This window comes from Plecotus auritus (genome assembly GCF_963455305.1).
Source record: "Plecotus auritus genome assembly, chromosome: 2".
NCBI lineage: Eukaryota > Metazoa > Chordata > Mammalia > Chiroptera > Vespertilionidae > Plecotus > Plecotus auritus.
In genome coordinates this window covers 34,893,497-34,917,822 of record NC_137771.1, presented here as the reverse complement: position 1 = coordinate 34,917,822, position 24,326 = coordinate 34,893,497, and the positions used below count along the sequence as shown (strand labels likewise).

Genomic DNA, 24,326 nt, shown 5'->3' with positions numbered 1-24,326 from the left:
AATCATGGATGACTTTTTTCTACTTTTCAGTAATTTTCAGGAGTTCTACAATGAATCACCTTAATAATCATTCAGATGGTCAACAGGTTTTGTTAATAAAAAAAAAAAAAAAAAAAAAAAAAAAAAAAAAAAAAAAAAAAGCAAATAGAAAATGTGCCTGGCCAGCGTGGCTCAACATTGAGCATCGATCGACCTATGCACCCAAAGGTCACAGTTAGATTCCCAGTCAGTGTACATGCCCAGGTTGTGGGCTCCATCCTCAGTGTGGGGTGTGCAGGAGGTAGCTGATTAATGATTCTCTCTCATCATTGATGTTTCCATTTCTCCTTCTCCCTTCTTCTCTGAAATCAATAAAAGTATTTTTTAAGCCCTAACTGGTCTGGCTCAGTGGATAGAGCATTGGCCTGCGGACTGAAGGGTCCCAGGTTCAATTCCAGTCAAGGGCATGTACCTTGGTTGCTGGCACATCCCCAATAGGGGGTGTACAGGAGGCAGCTGATCAATGTTCCTCTCATCAATGTTTCTAACTCTCTATCCCTCTCCCTTCCTCTGTGTAAAAAAGCAATAAAATATATTTTTAAAAAAATAAATAAATAAAAATAAAGAAAGTAGAAAATGTGATCTCACTCATATGTGGAACCTAAAGAAAATAAACTGATGAATGAAATAGATCCAGAGACATAGAAACATGGAACAGACTGTAGAATCTCAGAGGGAAGGCAGGGGTGGGGGTGGGAAGAGTTTAACCAAAGAACATGTATATATGCATAACCCATTAACACAGACAATAGTGTGATGAAGGAGAAAACCAAGATGGCGGCATAGGTAAACACCTGAACTTGCTGCCTCACACAACCACTTTAAAACTACAACTAAAAGACAAAACGGACATCATCCAGAACCACAGGAAGGCTGGCTAAGTGGAAATTCTACAACTAGAAGGGAAGAGAAAAGCACACTGAGACTCAGAGGAGCTGCAGAAGTAAAGTGCAGAGGTACGGAGGCGCGCGCACACACGGAGAGGGCTGGCAACTGAGTAAGCGGCTGTCTTTTTCAAGCGGGAGGGAGACACAAGCTCCCGACTGCTCTCAACTCCAGTTCCGGAAGAGACTCTAGGGACCCAGACTCATATGGGGAGAAACTGGACTGTCTGGCAGCGGGCGGAACTCGAGGGTGGCTTTCTCTCAGAGGTGCTGCAGCGATTACCGAGGGACACTGAGACCCGGGGGCCTCTTAGGGCGAGGCTAAGGGGAAGCCATTGCTGTTTGCTCCACCATGAGACTCCGCCCCATCCAAGCTGTGCACAGAGGCTTTTGCATATGAATGGCCTGATCCTTTGAAATCTAAACTTACCTAACAAACTGCAGCTGAGTCAGAGAGACCCCGAACATCCAAAAGAAGGCCCAAGGCCCCACAGCAGCTTGCACTGCTTCACAGCTGGGCCTCATCTGGGCACCTCCAAAACCCAAACAAAGAAGAGGAATCTGCAGATCTCTCTGTAGCTCCTGCTGGGTGGCCTCAGGCAGAGGCTAAATTAGCACCTCCTTGGAGATCCAAGAGCCAGTGTACCCAGGGGTCAGAGTAGGACCATCCAGATTACAACTCCTCAGATCCATAAGGAACACACTCAGGGAGCAGACTCAGTGAGCACCAAAGCCCCACTGAAGCAAGTCTTGCCTCATAAGGGTGTCTCCAGCACAGAAGTTCTCCCATCATAGACACAGCTGATCCTCACAGCCAACTGGCCTGGAGGTCAATTCCCCCCAGTGATACCAACAACAATCAAGGCTTAACTACAACAAGACTGTGCACACAGCCCACAAAGGGGTGCACCAAGAGTGTCCACCTCAGGTAACTGGGGAGGCTGAGCCACTGGACCCTATAGGACACCTAGCACACAAAACCACTCTATCAACTCAGGGAAGCAGCCAAAATGCAGAGACAAAGAAACAGGTCACAAGTGAAAGAAATGGAGGAAAGCAAAGGACTGGATATAGAGTTCAAAACCATGGTTATAAGGTTTTTCAAGAATTTTCTAGAAAAGGCCAATAAATTTAGCGAGACCCTTGAGGATATGAAAAAGGACCAACTAGAAATTAAACATACACTGACTGAAATAAAGAATAATATACAGAGATCCAACAGCAGACTAGAGGATCACAAGAATCAAGTCAAAGATTTGAAATACAAAGAAGCAAAAAACACTCAGCCGGAAAAGAAAAAAGAAAAAAGAATCCAAAAAGTTGAAGATAGTGTAAGAAGCCTCTGGGACAACTTCAAGCGTACCAACATCCGAATTATGAGGGTGACAGAAGAAGAGAGAGAGCAAGATACTGAAAACCTATTTGAAGAAATAATGACCGAAAACTTCCCCCACCTGGTGAAAGAAATAGACTTACAAGTCCAGGAATGGCACAGAACCCCAAACAAAAGGAATCCAAAGAGGACCACACCAAGACACATCATAATTAAAATGCCAAGAGCAAAAGACAAAGAGAGAATATTAAAAGCAGCAAGAGAAAAACAGTTAGTTACCTACAAGGGAGCACCCATACGATTGTCAGCTGATTTCCCAACAGAAACTATGCAGGCCAGAAGGGAATGGCAAGAAATATTCAAAGTGATGAACAGCAAGAACCTACAACCAAGATTACTCTACCCAGCAAAGCTATCATTCAGAATTGAAGGGCAGATAAAGAGCTTCACAGGTAAGAAAAAGCTAAAGGAGTTCATCACCGCCAAACCAGTATTATATGAAATGCTAAAAAGTATTCTTTAAGAAGAGGAAGAAGAAAAAGGTAAAGATAAAAATTATGAACAACAAATACATATCTATCAACAAGTGAATCTAAAAATCAAGTGAATAAACAATCTGTGAACAGAATAATCTGGTGAATATAATAGAATCAGGGGCATAGAAAGGGAGTGGACTGACAATCCTCGGGGGGAAAGGGGTGTGAGGGGTGCGGGAAGAGACTGGACAAAAACCATATACCTATGGATGAGGACACTGGGGGGCGGTAAGAGCATGGGGTGGGGTGGGAACTGGGTGGAGGGAAGCTATGGGGGGAAAAAGAGGAACAATTGTAATAATCTAAACAATAAAGATTTAAAAAAAAAATAATGTGATGAAGGCCTGGAGTGGGGGATGGGTGTTAGCTAGAAGGAGTCAATGGGGGGAAAAAGGGACATCTGTAATACTTTCAACAATAAAGATTTTAAAAAATAGGAAATAAGATGTGTTTTATATTCATTATTTTAATGTCTGAACAATATAAAACTATTGATAATGGGCCTATCTTTGAGGACAGAGACCAAGAAAAGGAGAAAGTAAAGCTTTACTTTTTATTTACTATTTTTTGTCCTATTTTAATGTTTTACAAGCATGCATTATTTTCATAGTAAAAATTCAAAACAAATAAACTTTTAAATATGCATGTAATAATGTTAACACTTTTGGGGTCACTAACATATCTATACAATCAATGTATATTTTTTGTATATTATCCTTTTGAATGTTCTAATACATACATTTTTTAAAAAACAATTTTTATTGCACTTAGGCAATGCACATTAGTTTCTTTCCTTCTGCTTATTGGCATGTCCTCGTAGTTTTGTTTTATTGGTAATAATTTCTAAAAATAGGTTAAATTTTTATCAGTTTATTAGCATTTGATTCTAATTAGAAAAGTATTTATAGGCATTGGCTGATCTTTATCTTTAAGAATGTCTTGGCCCATGCTGTATTGTTCAAATAAGGTAACTATATAAGTAAGATGAAATGTTTTCCTAATTTACATAAATCTGCCCTAATTCATTCCCAACTCATAGGACTAAGTCCTTGATATTTATGCTGTAGTCATATTCTAGGCTCAAAATTATCTATCTATCTATCTATCTATCTATCTATCTATATATATAAAAGCCAAGTGACCAGAACTCCAGAATGACCGGAATGACTGAAACGACCAGTCGCTATGACGCACACTGTGGCGGGCCAACCGGCCCAATCTGGGGCCGGCCAGCCAACCTCCTGCGCCCCCTTCCCTCTGCTGGCCTGGCCCAATCGGCCCCCATCAGGGCGAACTGGCCAGACCCCACCCATACATGAATTTGTGCACTGGGCCTCTAGTTTAACTATATTTTTGACAAGTTCAAAATAAATGGTCCCAATTGGCAAATACATAAACAAATATATTTTGTACTCAAAGTAGCAAAGAAAATAATTACAAAAGTTAGTATTCACACTAAGCTACTTAATTTCAACGACTCAGGAAAGGCAACCAGTTACAAGATAATTCTAGTTTTTATACCCAAGAAATTAAAATACTAGAAGCCCAGCGCGCAAAATCACGCAAGTCCCAGAGCCCCGCCCACTGGCACCACCATGGGACCCATCAATGCACCTCCTGGTGAGCCCAGTCGTTGGTCATTACGGCATGACAACGTTAGGGCCACAGGCCTTTTATAATATAGATATAGCAAGGCTTGACAAATTTAGTGGTGAGGTCTCAGTTTACCACATTACCAGTGTTTATAAATCCAGAACTCCCAAAGTTAAACCATTTAATATGCTTTAAAATATGACTGTCACTCAGTAGTTAATGGGAGTAAATTTGCTCTTGAATTCTTACCTGTAATGTTGCTGTTGAGGGGGAAGTGCCCACGTGATGGTCAGAGCATGAATTTTTCTAATTGGAACAACTAAAAAATATTTGAAGAATAAATATAAGACTTTCTCCATAACTGTGACTATGTTACATGAAATTTTTTTAAATTCAATAAATTTTATCCTCCAATAACAGGGTAAGGTTAAATACAATACAATTACTATTTCAAGTTGCCAATTTTCCAATTTGAATAATGCAATTTTTGGAACTTTCTTTTCAATTTGGTTTCACAGGTAGAGTAGGTATCTATGGATAAAAGAACTATCAAAACATCAAATGCTCCTAAGGATGGATTCTTTATTGCAAGAAGGGATACAGGACTAGGGATTCAGAAGACCCATGGTTTGAAATCCAGCCCTACCACTATCTTGCTATACATGTTTATATAACCTTGAGAAAATCATTTGAATTTAAATCTTTTTGGATCTGTTTTCTTATGGTAGGTGAGAGGATTAAGCTGCAGTAGCTCTAAGATTTTTTCCAGTGCTATTATTTTATGATTCTATGAAGAGAAAATCTAAAGCCAGAAAGAATAGTACCAAATATAAGTCAGCTTAGATATGGCACCAACAGCAGACAAAGGGTGTGACAAAACAGTCACTTATCAATGGGGTGAAAGAGAAGGAGGGAGGAATACTTAGGTAACTAGGAGAAAGAAAACATCTGCCATAATAAAAAGAGCAAAGAAAGAAAAATGGTGAATTTTAAATGTTTCTGCAATATTTGTTATGGGCAAATTGCTAAGTAAATTATAGTATAACCATGTGATGGCTTATTGGCCAGTTATTACAAATGTAATATTAAATGAAAAATCAAGCAATAGAGTGTATATACTTTACAATCTTAACTACATTAAGAAAATATACCTAGAGAAACTCAAAAGGAAATTTGACAAAATGACTTGCCTATATGGTAAGATTTAGGGGTGATTTTCCCTCCTATTGCCTTACAAATTTTTCTTCACTTAATATTTTTTTTTATAATAAAGATACAAGAAAATAATTTCCTAAATGTTTTCCCCTCCTCTGTTTCTTTCTTTTTAAAAGCAAAAAGAGAGCGGAAAATAGATAAAATGAAATAGGAAAGAAACAAACAAAAAACAAAGGACAAAAGGGAACAAGGGGAAAAAGGGAGAAAGCATGAAACAGACTCAAGTAGCAGCAGACCAATCAATCTGCTGTTTATTAGTGGCTAACTGGATCTCCACTGTCCATCCACTCCCTTTCAACCTAGCTGTACTTTCTGTTGTGTTTTTATTTCCAAAGAAAATTGGCAGCCTCAATTAAGTTTTAGAGAATGTGCTAAAGTTATTTCAAACAGTTTTAAACCTTTGGTTCACGAACCTCTATAAAGTTTGTTAAATGCTGGTGTCTCAAATGGATCCGTTAAGTGGCCAAAGTTTGGTTTGGGTAACCCACTGAAAATAAAACAAATGCATTAAAATTTAATTGGCAAAAGCCTTTATAAGCATTATCTTTAGGGATGCCTAACCGATAAGTTATTTATAATCCATTCTACATATTACTGGCTGAAAAGCATTCTAGGAATTAGTAAATAGATGGCAATAAAGCCACAAAATCCTGAATTACACAACCTATTCTTAACCTCAGTCCAAATAACTAAAATATCTTTAAAACTCACAATAAAACAATAAATTAAAGGGACCTCCCCTCCCAATATTTATTGCCTCTCTCGACATATTCAACTTTAATTATCCTCCTATACAAAGCCGTTTAAGAAAGAAAACTTATATTAGAGATAATTTTTTAAATTCAATAAACATAAATGACATGATTATTACATATAAAGCACTATATTAGGAACTTCGGTATTAAAAAACTTGACTCCCCTGCTAGAAGCTTCCCATCTGGCTGAAGATATTGTAACTAATATTTCTTCTAAAATAATGGTCAATATGAATAATTTCAAATATCTGGGAAAAATTTTAATCTTTATGATTAAGAAACCAAAGTTAGTGAATAATATTTAAGAAAATTTTTCAAAATGCTTATCAGGAATTGATAGGACCTAATGAATACCTCTATTCAATTATACCTCTGATTTTTATTAGTAAAGTTTCACAGTGAAACATGTTTCAAACTGCCACCTGACATTTCCTTAACTCAGTGATTTTCTTATCAAAACAAACAAACAAAAATAAAACAAAAACTTGCAACTTTGGCATGGCTTTCATTATCTTTCTGTACATAAAAAGTACTGCTAATTACCAGTGCTAACATAAAGCCAAAATAATAAAACAAATAGTTATTACAAATTATTCTAACATTTTTAAAGCAAACTTTTCTTTTATAAATTTATAATAAGTGTCTTCAAATGAAGAAATGGAAAAACTCAGGCTTACTCACCTGATATAAGAAAAAAGTCTGATGTCATTTATTTTATAGAAATGCAAACCATTAGGAGTGGGAAGAAAGACTTAATTGCTTCAGAATTAAAGTTTTATTTGTATTCCTTATAACACAAAATGTAACAATAAAGTGTCAAATATTTTTATTATTTGATGAATTTGAGTGCACAAAAAATAGCTTTCTGAACTGGAACCCTATATACAATTTCTAATAAAAAACAACTATATGAAACAGACTTTTCAGATAGTATGGAAAATCAATCATCTACAAGATTATTTCTTTTATAGGGAAAAGCATTCCAAGTTTCAAACAACTGACTTAAAAAACAAACTTTCAGGCCCTGGCCAGTGGGGCTAAGTGGTCAGAGTCAGCCCGTGCACTGAAGGGTGACAGGTTCGATTCTGGGTCAAGGACATGCACGTGGGTTGCAGGTTCTATCTCTGGGCCTACTTGGGGCACATGCAGGAGTCTCTCTAACATCAATTCACCACCCCCCCCCACTTCCACTTTCTCTAAAAATCAATGGGAAAAATATCCTCAGATGAGGATTAATAAACAAAACAAAAAAAAACTTTCAGAAGATAACTTGTTCTGAGGCAGGGGAAACAAATATATATATTCATCCTGCCTCTCATACAATACTTGCTTTCATATAACACTTTCCACAATAACAGAAAAGCTCTGAATAAATGTAAAAAGAGACATATATTCTTCAGAATTACTGCTTACCTTAAGTTTATAAGCTTATAAATTATGAACTACAGAAACTATGGAGCCTTAGGTTTTCATCTTAGTTTTCCCACTCTGACTCAAAAGCTGTGCAATCTTGCTTAAACCACTTTAGTTCCTAATGACCTCTTTAAAAAACAAACCAAAAGAAAAAAAACACACAAAGAAAAACAAAAAACCTTTGGAACTCATATCAAAAGATATGGCCTCTTTAACTATAAAGGTATATGATTTATAAGAATAAATGTCTTACTTGTTTGGTATCTGAGAGAAGATTTCAGTAACCCACTTTTCCAAAGTATCCAGTGTTTCTTGGGAGGGAGGGTGGGGAGAAGACAGGAAAATGCAATTAGATTTTTCACAGATCTTTAGCTATAAATAAAAGGATACTTTAATTTGAGCATTACCTGCCACTTCATAACCAGCAATAACAGGAAAAATAACAATAATTAAGAAAACTTTAAGAAACATGTAATTTTGTTAGACTCCTTTATTCCTCCCTAGTAAAGTTAGAAGAAGCACACAGTTTAAAAAAAAAAAAAAGATTTTGTTTATCATTAAGCTAGTATGAAAGGCCAAGAGATAAGAATATACCAACCATCCTCTAAGAAAGGTTCCTCTCAATTAACCCACATTACACTGACCCTTCTTCTTGGCATCTCATCAGTGCTTTTATACTGCATTTATTTTACATTAATTTATACTTGCTTAGGTTTTAATCCACAAGTCTTCTTAAGTTTCATATATTTATGGCCAAATCATATATACATGATTTCTATTTTCTAGTTCTTTATTATTTCGTAAGAAATTCTGCCCAGCCAGGTGTAGCTCAGCCGTTGAGCGTCGACCCAGGAACCAAGAGGTCACCGGTTCGATTCCTGGTCAGGGCATATGCCCAGGTTGCGGGCTCGATCCCCAGTGGGGGGGGCATGCAAGAGGCAGCCAATCAATGATTCTCTCTCATCATTGATGTTTCTATATCTCTCTCCCTCTCCCTTTCTCTCTGAAATCAATAAAAAGATATTTTTTAAAAAAAGAAATTCTAATAAAATAGAGCTAAATGAAAAAGGAAACCTTTTAGCTTTATCCCAGTGACTCATAACCATCACTGGATAGTATTTGTTAGTTCTACCAGACACGTTTCACTAATTCTCAAAAGAGATGCCCCAAGATATAAAACACAAGATGAAAATTACACTAATCAAGTTCTGAATTTATTCTACACTATTTATAGAGATATTTAACTCTTAAATGGTATAATAAATGCTACAGCTCCAAAATCAATGAGTTTAAATTATAAAAGGTTCTCATCAAATATCTTGGGGCTTATTTTAGAAATTTCCAATAAATATTAATATGCTCTTATATTTATCATCATAACAGAAGAGAATGCAGAAGAAACAATACCTAATTGAAGAAAAATGCATGTTCATGACAGATTTGGAAATAATAATGAACTAAGTATTATAAATTAATATTACACACCGAATATGAAATTGCCTATTTTAACAAACGTTGTAAAATGAATCTAAATACCCATCTGCAGTTTGAACAAAAGAATCTACTAGAACATATCCATAACTTTACATTGAAGTCAACTTTAGTATACTAATTTTGATCCTAAATGCACAAATGTGTTACATTTAAATGCCAAGTCAGCTCTGATCTGAATTTTGATAATGAAAGAACAAAACTTTATAAAAATATTAGGGTGAAAGGATTAGTGTCTTTTTTTTGTAAAAAATGTGTAAACTACACAGTATTTCAAAAGGAACAGTTTAGCAACTGATTGACTTTGAAAAATAGCTGAAGCTGATTGAAAAGTAAAGAAAACTACTATGATTTCTTTAATGAGAAAAAGTTAACACAAGCTACTGAAGATAATGATAAAAGAAGGAAAAGAGTATAGGGATTGATCAGTATTTTACATTTAAGATACTACCAGCATTACCATAATGGAATTCAATTAATCATGCCATTTTACTGGACCCTACAGAAGGATGAAAAGCAGACATCTTCCCCTATAAGAGTTTATCATCAATATGGATTAAATTCAAAATGAGAGATAACAGAGGCAGTAGCTGAATGTGACTTAAAAAAACAATTTATGACCTATTAGTACATTAGTTTAACTCACAGACTAGCTTAGAGATAAGATCTGTCTATAAGAGAAAAAAACATTTGCTGATAATTAGATGATTTTGTGCTTCCCTGAGCTTAGCCATTTGCAATGTAACCTCTCCAAATTCTGATTTCCTTTAGTTCATAATTAGGATCAAGCACTAACGTTATTAACAGTGCACTCACTGCAACATTGGTCAAGGCAAACAAACCGAAAAAAAAAAGCACTATTTCAGAGTAATTCTAAGGGCCATAGTAGATAATATTACCTTTGGATTGAACCACTAATGTCATGTAATGAGAAGAGTAGTAACGCATCCAGAATTCTCTCAGTCTAGTATATGTATCAATATTATTCCTTTTTGGCTCATGTTTGAGAGTCTCAGCATTTCCTGTAAAAAGATGAAAAATATTATAGAAATAAAGTTTACTTTGCTCAAAGTCTATACCCATAATGCATGCTCTGCTACTATACATAATTAATGAAATAACCCAAGAGACTCAAGAATATTGAACCAGTGTATAATAGTAATAATATCACTCTAAGACAAAAATTCCCAAGAAACAATTCCAAGATATATTTTAACACATAAGAAATTAATAGTCTCTAGTTGGTAAAACCTTAGCAACAATAATTGCCTTAAACTTCCTTTCTTAATAATTAGTCTACTATGCAAATCAGATTTTCTCTCTGAATTACTTTTATAATATTCTGTATAATTCTTAGAAATAAACCACATAAAGCATGGATGCCATATAGAATGTTTATAACTGTACAAAATATACAGAGAAGCAAAACATCCTTTGAATGAAATGCCATTTCAATCTATTCACCCCCGATTTGGTCAAGAGGATTAATATGAGGCTATAACTGATATGAAACTAAGAAAATGGCATTATTAAAAACAGATACCATTTAAACAGTTTACCAGTTAAAAAAAATTAGTTCACAGCTCAAAAAGTATTAGAGAAATCATTGCTGAATCTCTGTTGATAAATGGAAAAGTCAAGTTAGGGAAGAGAACAGATTTTATAATCAGACTAGTGACCCAGTGCACGGATTCCTGCACACTGAAAGGAAATTAATTAGAAGGTGGCCGGTGGGGTGGGACTAGGTGAGATGGGCCAGACATGCCCTGGAGCCAACCTCCCGTGGTCCCTCCCGGCTGGCCGCACCTGGGGCGGTGCCACAGCAGAGTGAGGGGGGTCCCTTCGGCAGGTGGGGTCCCTCGGCCTGGCCTGTGGGGATAGGGCTGAAACCGGCTCTCCGACATCCCCTGAGGGGTCCTGAAGTGCGAGAGGGCACTCTGCAAAGTTGCTATCTTACAGGGTGTGGAACGCAAATGCAAGTGTGCAGTAAACCAGATTCGGCCGACAGTGCCCCAGCAACAACAAAACCCATGGCCAAAGGTGGAATTGCACAGCCCTGCAAGGAAATGGGCTCCCTCCTCCCTGGTTCCGGGATGCATCACCGGAGAACCACCGCTGCCAAGTCACTGCAGCTCGGGGCTTCTGTGTTGTTTGCCCCCTGGTGGTCAATGTGCATCATAGCAACTGGTCAGACGGTCAGACACTTAGCATATTAGCCTTATATTATAGATAAACAGAGGTTCAAATCCCATCACTGTGTGATTTAAGCAAATTAAGTGTCTCCTCTTAGTATGTTTCTTTATCTTTAGAGATGACAATGGTAACCAGCTCATAACACTGTTTCAATGATAGAATGAGATAATTTATATCGTGTCAGCAGAGTATCTAATACACACAAAGCATTCACAAAATGTTAGGTGCTATTCTTCATATATTTAATGTCAGAGAACCTAATATAGGCAATACTACTCTGTATTTGAAAATGTAAAAGTTACCTAGCTACCCTACCTTTATAATTTTCCATTCTTTATCAATTTTTCATATCCTCAATCTTCCTTAACTAGAAAATATGAAATAAGTATTTAGTATCTTACCCCAAAAAAATTTCCCCATAGGATGTCCAGGTCTAGCAAGGCTTCCAAACAACATTTCCTTTCTGTTTGCATCAGAAGGTCTTGCAAGCTGATATTCTGTCAGTTTTAAAGAAACACTTTTAATTAAATGAAATTCTGTAATTACTTTATTATCTGGAAACTCAAGCTTATAAAATTGGAAGTAAGGACGTAACAAAAATTAATCATGTGCTATAAAACTGAAGTGGAGAAATCAATGATCTAGGCTAGGCTCTATGACTTAACATATTTATAACACTGGGTAGTCAGTTCACCTTTCTAAAGGTTTTCCCTTATTTTCAAATAAAACTAGGTAATTAACGATGTGAAGGTTTAAACTCCAAGATGCTATATCCAAGATTTTACTGATGAAAATGTTAATAAAAAAGCCTGGGCGGCGTGGCTCAGTGGTTGAGTGCTCCTCCTATGAACCAGGAGATCACAATTCTATTCCTAGTCAGGGCACATGCCTGGGTTGCAGGCTCAATCCCCTTAGGGGCTGTGCAGGAGGCAGCCAGCTATAATTCTCTCTCATAGTTGGTGTTTCTATCTCTCTCTCCCTCTCCCTTCCTCTCTCTGAAATCAATAAAAACATGTATTTTTAAAAAGGCTGAAAAAATAAAAATCTACCATCCTTTTATTTCAAATCCATACTGAATTATACATTTAATGGCTCTAGGAATAAACATGACACATCTATTTCAATTTAGCCCTTATTATATAAAAATAAAATGGAGTAGTGATAAAGAATAATAAATGTGCTAAATAAAAAAATGGTTCAATAAAGGAAAAAGTGGTAAGACATAAAGCACTTCTCTTACCACTATCAACAGCTTCAACTTCACGGTCAATCGCATCTCTGATCATCAGTGGATGGATGAAGAACTGGGCCCACCTGAAAAAAAACAAAAACTTCCATTTCTGTTTTTGTTCAGCAAAAGCATTTCATCAATCAACATCTCACTTTTTTATTAAGAAATTTTACTAAGTTGGAGATTTAGTTCATAATCATGTGTGTGAGAAATCTAAACAATATTCTGTATTTCTTTATTTAAAGTCTACAAACTACTTTTTTTATCATGAAATTTAACACCCATGCAGAAAAGTATATAAAACATAAACATACAGACTAATGCATAGCTATAATGCATAACTCAGGTGAGTTCACCACCCCAGGTCAAGAACTAGACCATTGTCAAAACTCTAGAAGCATCCAACACCAATCCTATCCTTAGATTTAATATTCCAAATGTTATGGTAATCATTTCTCTGCTTTCCTTTATAGTTTTACCACCTTTATGTATTTTAGACCAGTGTTTCTTGACTTCTTGTTTTTTCATTATCAACCCGAGGGAGGCTTTGCAGAAAATTTCTCCTAATCACTCCATGAAATTTTAATATCACAGATATATGATCTATCTATTTATATACTGTATGTGTATCTGTGGTTTTAAACATAAAAAGCATATAAAGCGCACTTTTTATTCAATGCATGGTTACAAATTGTTAAATGAAAATTTTAAGTTAAAAAAATTTTAAAGGCTATTAGTATTTCACTCAATGTTAAAAATGTAATTGCTATTTAATGTAATTTACTTATATAAATTGTGATGTATCACATTATATATGCAAATTAGCATTTACATAATAATAGCAATGGAATCAGTTTTTAAATTAATTTTTCCAGCAAAAGTAAAACAGATAAAAAACTTTCCTATAATATTTAGTAAACTTTTAACTTTTGCTTATCTGAAAAGAAACTTTTTTTACAACTTTATTGAGGTCTGCTTCACATACTGTAAAATTTAGTATACATATTTTTCAGTATATTCAGAGTTGTGCAACCATCACTATAAATTATATTGGCTATTTCAATATCCCACAAAGAAATTGCATATTAGCCCTCCTCACTTAGGCAGCCATTCATTTATCTTCTGTGTCTGTGGATTTGCCTGTACTGGACATTTCACATAAGTGGAATCACACAATTGTGGTCTTTCATAAGTGGCTTTTTAAAATATATATATTTTTATTGATTTCAGAGAGGAAGGAAGAGGGAGAGGGAGAGAGAGATAGAAACATCAATGATGAGAGAGATTCCCACCCACTGGGGATCAAGCCTGAAACCCGGGCATGTGCCCTTGACCAGAATCAAACCTGGAACCATTCAGTCCGCAGGCCAGCGCTCTATCCACTGAGCCAAACCAGCCAGGGCATAAGTGGCTTTTTAAAATTTAACAATGTTTTCAAGGTTTACCTGTCATAGCTTGTACCAGTACTTCTTTAATTTCATCACTAAATAGTATTCACTATATGGATGTATACCACATTTTGTTTGTCCATACATTAGTTGAGGGACATTTAGTTGTTTGTACTTTTTCGTTAGGAATAATTCTGTTATGAATATTTGTGTAGATAATTGGGCTTTGAAGCTCACTTAGAGAAGAAGCTTTTAACTAGCTACTAGATATTCATTAAGATATTGTCAACCTTTTTTTCTTTTCAGTACATGGTATAATTGATGGGTTAAACAACTTTTGATTAATTAAATAATAAAAGATTATTCTTATTTAATTCTAAAACCCAAAGTCACACACAAATGCACTAAGGATCAAAATTAAACAACATCCACAACGGCAAACAACTGGCACGTATGTGCAATCTACCTATAGTGGATGTCTCTGAGATCAAACAATCATTTGAAAGCACTCCAATCATCTATCCACCAGTTTTGTAGCCCTGACCTTGCATACACTTTGTATATCTTCCACAAACTCAACATCAGTGTCAATGGTGCTTATGATATTCTCAAAACTCAAGGAGAAATTAAATAGCAAGTAAAATGTAAGATTAAGCTTTGGAGGTCACAAACCATTATCATATGAAACATTTTTCACCCCCCAAAAAACCAGTATTTGCCACCAAAGAGAATACTATCATGTCCCCTGAGAATATATGTACTAGAAAATACAGGTTTTTGAACCTTATATAGAAATAAACTATGTATTCTTTGTGTCTGATTTATTTAATTCAACACTATGTTTTTAATATTCATCCATGATGGTATATGTGGTGGCTATGTTTCATTTATTTGCAACACAGTAGAATATGCCACTGCATGAATTTATTCATCCATTCTACTCTGATGGACAACTGGGCTTATTCCATGTTTGGACTATTAAAAACAATGCTGCCATAAACATTAATGTTCTTATAAATATGCACAAATTTGTTTATATATACACACAAGAGGCCCAGTGCATGAAATTCATGCACGGGGGGGGGGGGGGGGGGCGGGGTTCCCCTCAGCCTAGCCTACACCCTCTCCAATCTGGGACCCCTCGGGGGATGTCCGACGGCCAGTTTAGGCCCCATCCCCGGCAGTCAGACATCCCTCTCACAATCCTAGACCACTGGCTCCTAATTGCTCACCTGCCTGCCTGCCTGGTCGCCCCTAACTACCCCTCACTGCTGGCCTGATCGCCCCTGACTGCCCCCTCCCTGCCGGCCTGGTCACCCCTTACTACCCGCCCCCCCCGCTGGCCTGGTTGCCCCCAACTGCCTCCCTCTGCTGACCTAGTCACTCCTTACTGCCCCCTCCTGCTGTCCTGGTCACCCCTAACTGCCCCCCTGCCAGACTGGTTGCCCCCAACTTCCCCCCGTGCTGGCCTGGTCGCCCTCAACTTCCCCCCCCTGCCGACCTGGTCGCCCCTCATGACCTCCCCGCCGGCCTGGTCGCCACACGAAGCCTGCTGTTCAGTCATTTGGTCATCCCTCACTAACACCCCCTACCGGCCTGGTCACCCCACACAGCCTACTTGTTCAGTCATTTGATCCTCCCTCATTAACCCCCACTGCCGGCCTGGTCATAGGCAGCCATCTTGTGCGGGTGTGAGGGTTAATTTGCATATTACCTCTTTTTTATATAGGAGGATATATTTGTAGGAAAGAAACTCCTAGGTAATAGCATACACATACATATGTTCAATATCACTAGATAATACCAAACTTTTTCAAAGTGATTATACTAATTTATACTTGCATCAGCAGTTCCAATTCCTCCATTTCCCCACAATCTCACCCTCATTTGGTATTGTCAGACTTTAAAAATTTTGGCAATATGTAGGATAGTTAAATCTCATGATGGTTTTCATTTATATTTTCCTGATACCTAATGAGGCTGAACACCATTTCATATATTTATTAATAATTTGAATTTCTTCTTTGGTAAAATGCCTATTTAATGCATTTTTTTCTATTAGGTGGTACTTTTTCTTATTGACTCTAGAAATATATATAATTATCCATTTACATATTATAAGTATGTTACATATAATTATATACATAATCTAATAATTAAAAATCAATGACAGTTATTCTAAATGTAATGTATTGTAAACATATTCTCCCACTTTCTAGTTGTTGTTTTCATACTCTTCATGGTACCTTTTAATAAACATAATGTACAATCATTTTGCCTTCATTTTATATGCTTCTTGTATTTTATTTGGTAATTCTTATTTAAGCTAAATTCATACTTATCTCTAAAACTTTTAGTTGTACTCTTCACTTTTTTGGTCTATAATCCACCTAAACTTGATTTTTTTTGTATATGTTGTAAGGTAGGGAGTCAATTTCGTTTCTGCCATTATAAAAGCCCAACTGTTTTGGCATCATTTCTTTAAAAAGCCCTTTCACCACTGCTCCATACTGTCCCTATTAATAATCAAGTATCCACATGTAAGTTGGTCTACTTCCCAGGATCTCTACTCTATTCCATCATCTCTTTGCTTACACAGTGTCCTAATTACAAAATAAATCTTACTATCTAGTAGGTCAATTCCTGATACCTTATTATTTTTCCAATTCTAAAGTATCTTGGCTATACTTAGCCCCCTGCATTACTTTTTTTCCCCTTTATTTTATTTTTTAATTAATTATCCCTCCTATAGTCTCTTCCACCTCCCCTCATTTTCCTCCCCCTGGCAATCACCACACTTAAAAATTTTAGAATTAGCTTGTCTATTTAAAAATAAATAAATCTCAGTGTTTCTCTCTCCCACCTCTCTAAAGTAAAATTTTAAAATTTAAAAAGAAAATTAAAAAGTAAAATAAAATATGCCCTGGCTGGTGTGGCTCAGTTGGTTGAGTGTCATCCCATGCACCAAGAGGCCGCTGGTTCGATTCCCAGTCAGGATGCATGCCTGGGTTGTAGGCTCGATCCCCAGTAGGGTACAAATAGGAGATAGCCAATCGATGTTTCTCTCTCTCTCCCCCTTCCTCTCTCTTTAAAATCAATAAAAACATTTTAAAAAATAAAACTAAATAAATCTTTAGAGTTTATGGTTATAATATCAACCATAATCTGTACATTAACTGGGGAAAACTGACATCAAACTCCATCCAACTGGCTCCAGAGCCAGAGTTCCTTTTAATTATAGTGTACTGTCCCCTAGTGTCTCCATCCTCTGGTCACCTCTACATGAAAGCTGAAACAAAAAAGCAGGGTGTTGCCATGTTCAACTTCAGCTGAGAATGTGTGTGTCAGCAACTCAACTTTTTCACAATTTACAAAAATTTTCACATGTCCATGAATGACTGCAAAATAATCATACTGATTTTGGAGTTACAAATAAATTTTAGAGCGTAGGTGAATTATTCACAAATAATGAGAATCATTTGAATAAGATTATGTTACTTGCTAATAAAGATAGTTTTACTTCTTTTCCAATCTACACACCTTTTATTTCATTTTCTTGTCTAACTTCCCTAGCTCAAACCTCCACTTCAATGTGGACCAGAAGTGGTAATAGCTGACATCTGGATCCTAATCTTTGGGGGAAAGCTTTCAATATTTCACCATTATGTATGATGTTAGTTGTGAGTTATTTACAGATACTCTTTATCGGGTGGAGAAAATTTCCTTTTATTCCTAGTTTATTGTTTTATTGTGAAAGAGTGATGGTTTTGCCAAATGTTTTTTCTGTTTACAATGAGATTATATCTTGAAATGTTGAGTCCCACCTTATATGAGGGGGGTTCTCCTTTAGATATTGCACTTTGTAGTTGTCCTGGGCTTTGATATTTCTGGCCCTCACCCTGAAATACTTATAGAGTTCAAATTTATTGAAATTAGAAAATATCATCAGGGCAAAAGTTGTTTCCATTCTCATTTACTTACTAGGGAAAAAATTCAGTCATTTCCTCAACTTTTTACTTAAATGTCCCAAGAGACTGATAAACAATGTGTGACGGAACTGGGTTTTACTGACCTATTCAAAAATACTGCCACAATCTATATGAGTCATTTGCAAATGATCCAAAGACTTTTTATTCCTTATTAACTATAGAGTATACTATTACCATATTTATTATAGTATATGTAATACTTAATGCTCTATCACTGTCTACCATTGTGTCATGATCATGATTTGATATTCTTATTAATTTCTCCTATTAATCCAGTAGCATTCTTCTTAATCCTGGTAGGTTCTTTTTATTTTAAGTAGAACTAATGGTGTAAATATCTTCTGATTTCCTGAAGCAGTTCTTAGATTAAAAAAAAAAAAAGTATAGAACCTCTTTAAGAAGAAATGAAACAAGTTCTTTAAATAGACTTTATGCTGTTTCATCATCTCTGAGGTGGTCAGAATTTATTCAACATATCTTTTGCCTATTCTTTTTCCCAGTGAAGTGGGTTTTTTCCTTCTTTATATTTGGTCCTATTGCTTAAGATTTCAACTTGAAAAAATTCAACTCGTCTACTGCTTAAGATTTTGTGAACCATGAGAGCTGAGAACTTTAAGCAAACATGTAGTCATTCCCAGAGTATTCCTGATTTTCTAAGTTTATAAGAAAAATAATCTTGAGCATCATTTGCACTGCCTTCCTTGATTTCTTTTGTCTCTATTCTTTTGGGGGTTTTTTGGAGTTAAATGTTTAATTACATAAACAGAGTATCAAATGTATGTGCTGTGCACATGTCCTTAAGAATATGATTAAAAACAGCTATAAAATATTATAAAAACACAGGTAGACTGCCAAATTATAGATTAGCGAAGAAAAACCACCACGTTTGTTAAATATTATCAAAGTAATTGTGTCAATTTTAATGGGATTTTGACATTGTTTTAACAAAAAAAAAAGTTGTTAATTTGGGGGTTCAGAAACACAATAAATATTTATTCCATTGAGAATAATGGTATATGCTTTCAACTGATAGAAATTTACCCAAAAGATTTCTCAAGGTCATATTAATCTCTTATGGCACAAGAAAATTTCTTTAAGAAAACTGGACCTTTGTCACGTTTTGAGTTTTTCTGGTCATTTGTGTTTTGATTTTATGTTTTTCTACAAATAAATATATTAATTAATTCAACAAATAGCTTAGTATATACCAAATTGTTGACGCTGGAGATATCTCAACAAAAAATAGACCAATATTTCTACCTTTAAGAGACTTACATTATACTGGTCAAATTCAAGATTTCTTTTTTTTATATTTCAATCTTACATTTAGAATTTTTTATTTTTTATTTTTTTAAAATATATTTTATTGATATTCCACAGAGGAAGGGAGAGGGATAGAGAGTCAGAAACATCGATGAGACTTATTTTAGTGTAGACTTACGTCTGCAACCTTGTGATATCAAAACTCTACTAATGCACTGATATAAGCTTTCTCAAAAGCAATTTTCCAGTGAATATCAAACATTTTATAAGAAAAAGCCTTAAATATACATGCAAATATACTCCGAAATTTCACTTCTTAAAACTTAGTTAAAAGAAATAATCAAGCATGTGCACAAAGATTAGGATATTCATCACAACATTACAATACTAGAAAACTGGAAACAACTCAACTGTCAGATAATATATAAACTGGTTGAGTAGATTATGGTATTTCTACACAATGTAAATGATACCCCCTCATTTAAAATTATGTTTTATAAATTACATGATTTGTGAAAATGATTTATCTTGTTTAAAAACATAAAAGGACATAACAATATGATCCAATAGAGTAAAAAATATAGATGCTTATATACTAAACATTAATCATGGTTATCTCTAGATTATAAAATTAGGAGCAATCTTATCTCTTTTGTGCTTCTGTTTTCCATATTTTCTACTAAGTTAGAAAAACTAATATTGTCCAGCCGGCGTGGCTCAGTGGCTGAGTGTCTACCTATGAACCAGGAGGTCACAGTTTGATTCCCGGTCAGGGCACATGCCCGGGTTGAGGGCTCGATCCCCAGTGTGCGGAGTGTAGGAGGCAGCCAATCAATGATTCTCTCTCATCATTGATGTTTCTCTCTCTCTCTTTCTCTCCCTCTCCCTTCCTCTCTAAAATCTATATATATACATGAAAAACAAGTTGCAAGTGTAAGTGAGGTATTTAAGGGCTTCAGTTTAATCTTTAATAAAAAGACTAAGTATTACAGAATAAGGGAGAAAAGATGTTCGTTTCATACTCCAAATGAAGTATTGTTACAATGCTACAGAATTAAAGTACTGCTTAAAAAGAAATACCATGGAACAATGCCCAATATTTCAATTTGTAAGGTGTGATTATATAATTAAAATAAAAATACATTTTGAGTTAGTTACCTATCCAGGGCTTCCTTGAAGTATTTCCTCTGGACATCAAACTGAAAGACTGTCCGTTCACAATCAGTTGAAGCATTATCACTACCCCCATGTTTCTTCAGGAAAGCATCAAACCCATTCTCATCTGGATATTTCAAACTACCCATGAATACCACTAAGTGAAAAGAACACAAAGTCACACAAAAACAAAGATATAGGTAATGTTTATATTATCAAGGAAATTTCTCATAAGAAAAAATACTGGAAGAAATAATATCAACACATTAACAATAGTTATGTCTGGATAATAGTTTCTTCATTATACTTGTTTTTATAATTTTCTATAATGCTCATATATTACTTTTACACTCAGAAACTAAACATTTTAAAGAAAAAAATTTATGATTTGTGATAATGTTAAAATTTAAACATAAGCATTTATGCGGATTGTTACAATAAAAACTCATAAGGTGAGAAGTTTACCTTCAATAGCTTAGAAAACCAGAATATAAAAAAATGAGTAATTCAGGAAAACAAATATAAATTTAAGTATAACTGTAAAGCATTTACATAGGTTTTAATGAGATTAAACTATTTTATATTTTGTTTTATAGTAATCATGTCTTTTTATTTTCTATATTAATTTTTCTTTTTCTTTTTTAAATTTATTTTCTGTATTTCTGATGCTATGACATCTTGGGGCCTGCCTAACCCAGGAAGAGACTGCCCCTCCCACGGTTCTAGCCTAAATTCCTAGAGACTGCCAACTGTCTCCTGATCTTTTGGCCCAAATAATAATAAAGTCTACCTTTTTTAAAAAAATGTATTTATTGATTTCAGAGAGAGGAAGAGAGAGGGAGAGATAAAAACATCAATGATGAAAGAGAATCACTGATCGACTATCTCCTGCATGCCCCTCTCCCCCCGCAACTGGGGCTCAAGCCCAAAACCCAGACATGTCCCCTGACCAAGAATTAAACCGTGACCTCCCGGTTGACACTCAACTTCTCACCCACACCAGCTGAGCTAAAACCTACATTTTCAAATAGTTTTCTAAGTTATTTCATTCTAATCCTCAAAACACTAAAGGAGATTAAAATTAAGTCTTCACCTGTGATATTCATAAAGATTTTTTTCTTAGCCTTTTCTCTTGTTAAATATATACTTCTATCAAGCCAGTTAGTTATCATTGAAATCAACTCAGACAAATTTAAAGGGGGAAAATAATATTTTACAAAGATCTTACTGTGCTCCAAAAAGTGTGCCAGCCCAGGCAGGTCATCCGGATCAGCAAAACTCCCAACTCCAACACAAAGTGCCGCTGCAGACTGGAGTAAGCAGAGCACATACAAATAGTGAGTCAATACTAAAGGAATAATTTTGTGATCTCATCTTAAGGATTCACTTGGAGATGGAGTATTCCAACAGAAAGTAACAAAATTCTTTCCCTGATAATCAGGAGGAGCAGCAAAGTGAAACTCACCAGAACTGTGTCAGTTTCACCCTGCTGCTCCTCCTCTTGCCACCCTGCCAAATGCTGAACAGATGCAGACCTAAGGGGAAAAGCAGAAACAGAAAAAAGCAAAGAGGGACTGGCCAGCCCACCAAAATATCATTTTGTGTCAGCATTTCAGAATTCTGAGTAAAGTTTTTTTCCTGAGTTACTAGATTTCGGAAATCTACACAATAATATACCTTAGATTACCTCGAAGATCTCTAAGCAATTAAATGGCTCTGTGGTCAGTACTTCTCAATGTTACTCAGAATTTTTTTTTGTATTTATTTTTTTGTTAATCTTCACTCAAGGATATTTTTTCCACTGATTTTTAGAGTGTGAAAGGGTGGGGGGAGCAGAAGAGAAAGAGAAGAGAGGGAAGGACGGGGGGGGGGGGAGAGAAACATCGATGTGAGAGAGACGTATCGACTGGGTTCGAGGATTGAACCTGCAACCCAGGTATGTGCTCTTGACCGGGTATTGAACCCATGACCCTTCAGTGCATGGGCAGTGCTCTAACCACTGAGCAACTGGCCAGGGTTAAAATTTTTGTTTTTATTAAAATAGGGCATAAAGTAACATTAGGAAAACATCTAACAAAGATAAGAATGGTTAAAAAAGAAAATCTTTAGCTATTAAAATACTACAGAACTGAATTTTAAAGAGGTTTTTTTAGTTGTTCACTTTTTTTTTTTTTTTTTTTTTTTAAGGAGAAAAAGGAACAACTTTATTGCATGGCTTAGTAGGTGAGTGTCGACCTATGAACCAGGAGGTCACGGTTTGATTCCCCGTCAGGGCTCACGCCCAGGTTGTGGGCTCTATTCCTAGTGTGGGGCTTGCAGGAGGAAGCAGATCAATGATTCTCTCTCATCGATGTTTCTATCTCTCCCTCTTCATTCCTGTCCAAATTCAAATAAGGGACTTGGAAACAGAAGTATGGAGAAAATGAGACTTTTATTTATTTTTTTTTAAATATATTTTATTGATTTCTTACAGAGAGGAAGAGAGAGGGATAGAGAGTTAGAAACATCGATGAGAAACATCAATCAGCTGCCTCCTGCACACCTCCTACTGGGGATGTGCCTGCAAACCAAGGTAGATGCCCTTGACCGGAATCGAACCCGGGACCCCTCAATCCACAGGCCGACGCTCTATCTACTAAGCCAAACCGCTTAGGGCGAAAATGAGACTTTTAAATAGGTTCCTGAGAGTGGGTGTCCATCTGGTTGTACAGGCACCAGTTGTTCACCACTTATTGAAGTTATAGAAAATACATTACATATCTACTGACAGTAATTTTCCATAGCTTGGGAAAACCAGAGTTTTTAACAAAATAGATGGTCAAGAGGTACACATTTTAACTTACAATGACTAGGGTACACCATATGTCATTGTAACTTAAAAGACACACACACAAAAAGGGAAGAAAAATACTCCTTTTTAAATCCTTGAGGATCAGAAGTTGAATTTATTAACTTTCCCAAATTTTACAAATGTCAATTTTAAAGAGCTAACACATTTGGTGACCCAAATTGTTTGGAAAATGGTTACCCTCTTAGGAAGAGAGCTTTTAAGAAATAGTATATAGCTGATATAAAGTCAAACCACATGTCAGAAAATGAAAAGTATGTTTTCAGAAGAACCAAAATGCCTCACTTGATACTGTTTAATATTTTAAAGAGTTAGGCACATAAACTCAGTTAAAACATAGAGAAATAGCCCCTTTTTCAAGCCACAGTTTAATCTGTTCTGTGATGTTTAATAGATGCCTAACCTGCTTTCAGCTCCAACTACCCCATAAAGATTTCTTGTCTCGACCAGCAGGGTTGAAGACATTTTTGTATAAGGTGACTTAGACTACAATCTATCAGTCAGCTTTGACCACAGCAAAAACAGACTCTACGATTGCTAGAAAAGAAATTCATACTTGAGAATTAACTTCTCAAGAAATTCATACTTCAGAAATTCATACTTGAGAATTCACTAAAGAAAGCCCTGAACAAACCATAATTCAGTACATAATATACTTAAATTTCAATCTTGTTACTTTCTCAAACCTTCATCTCAAAAATCAAGAACAACTTCCTTTTGAGAGGAGGAAAATATAAGAAAACAAAAACAATGACCCAGGAAAGTAGTTAACTTCTTGAATAGGTAAATATTCTCCCAACACCTCAAAGTTTTTTTTTCTCACTTCCAATATTAATTCTCATATTCACCTTAAACAAGGTTCACATTTTTCAATTAAAAATTAAATCATGCCCTGACCGGTTTGGCTCAGTGGATAGAGCGTCGGCCTGCGGACTGAAGGGTCCCGGGTTCGATTCCGGTCAAGAGCATGTACCTTGGTTGCGGGCACATCCCCAGTGGG

At 35.8% G+C, this 24,326-nt stretch overlaps 1 protein-coding gene across 1 annotated transcript in view; it reads right to left on the bottom strand.

The window, feature by feature from the left end:
* NRDC (nardilysin convertase) overlaps window positions 1–24,326 on the bottom strand; it is a 74,743-nt gene that overhangs the window by 29,612 nt on the left and 20,805 nt on the right. Inside the window, exons 3-10 of the mRNA XM_080658032.1 lie at window positions 21,707–21,788; window positions 20,482–20,635; window positions 12,693–12,766; window positions 11,854–11,949; window positions 10,159–10,281; window positions 8,022–8,079; window positions 6,014–6,087; window positions 4,635–4,704 (exon numbers count right to left, since the gene is read on the bottom strand). Of these exons, the coding sequence (XP_080514158.1) occupies window positions 4,635–4,704; window positions 6,014–6,087; window positions 8,022–8,079; window positions 10,159–10,281; window positions 11,854–11,949; window positions 12,693–12,766; window positions 20,482–20,635; window positions 21,707–21,788 (731 nt within the window). The remainder of the gene's footprint in view (window positions 1–4,634; window positions 4,705–6,013; window positions 6,088–8,021; window positions 8,080–10,158; window positions 10,282–11,853; window positions 11,950–12,692; window positions 12,767–20,481; window positions 20,636–21,706; window positions 21,789–24,326) is intronic.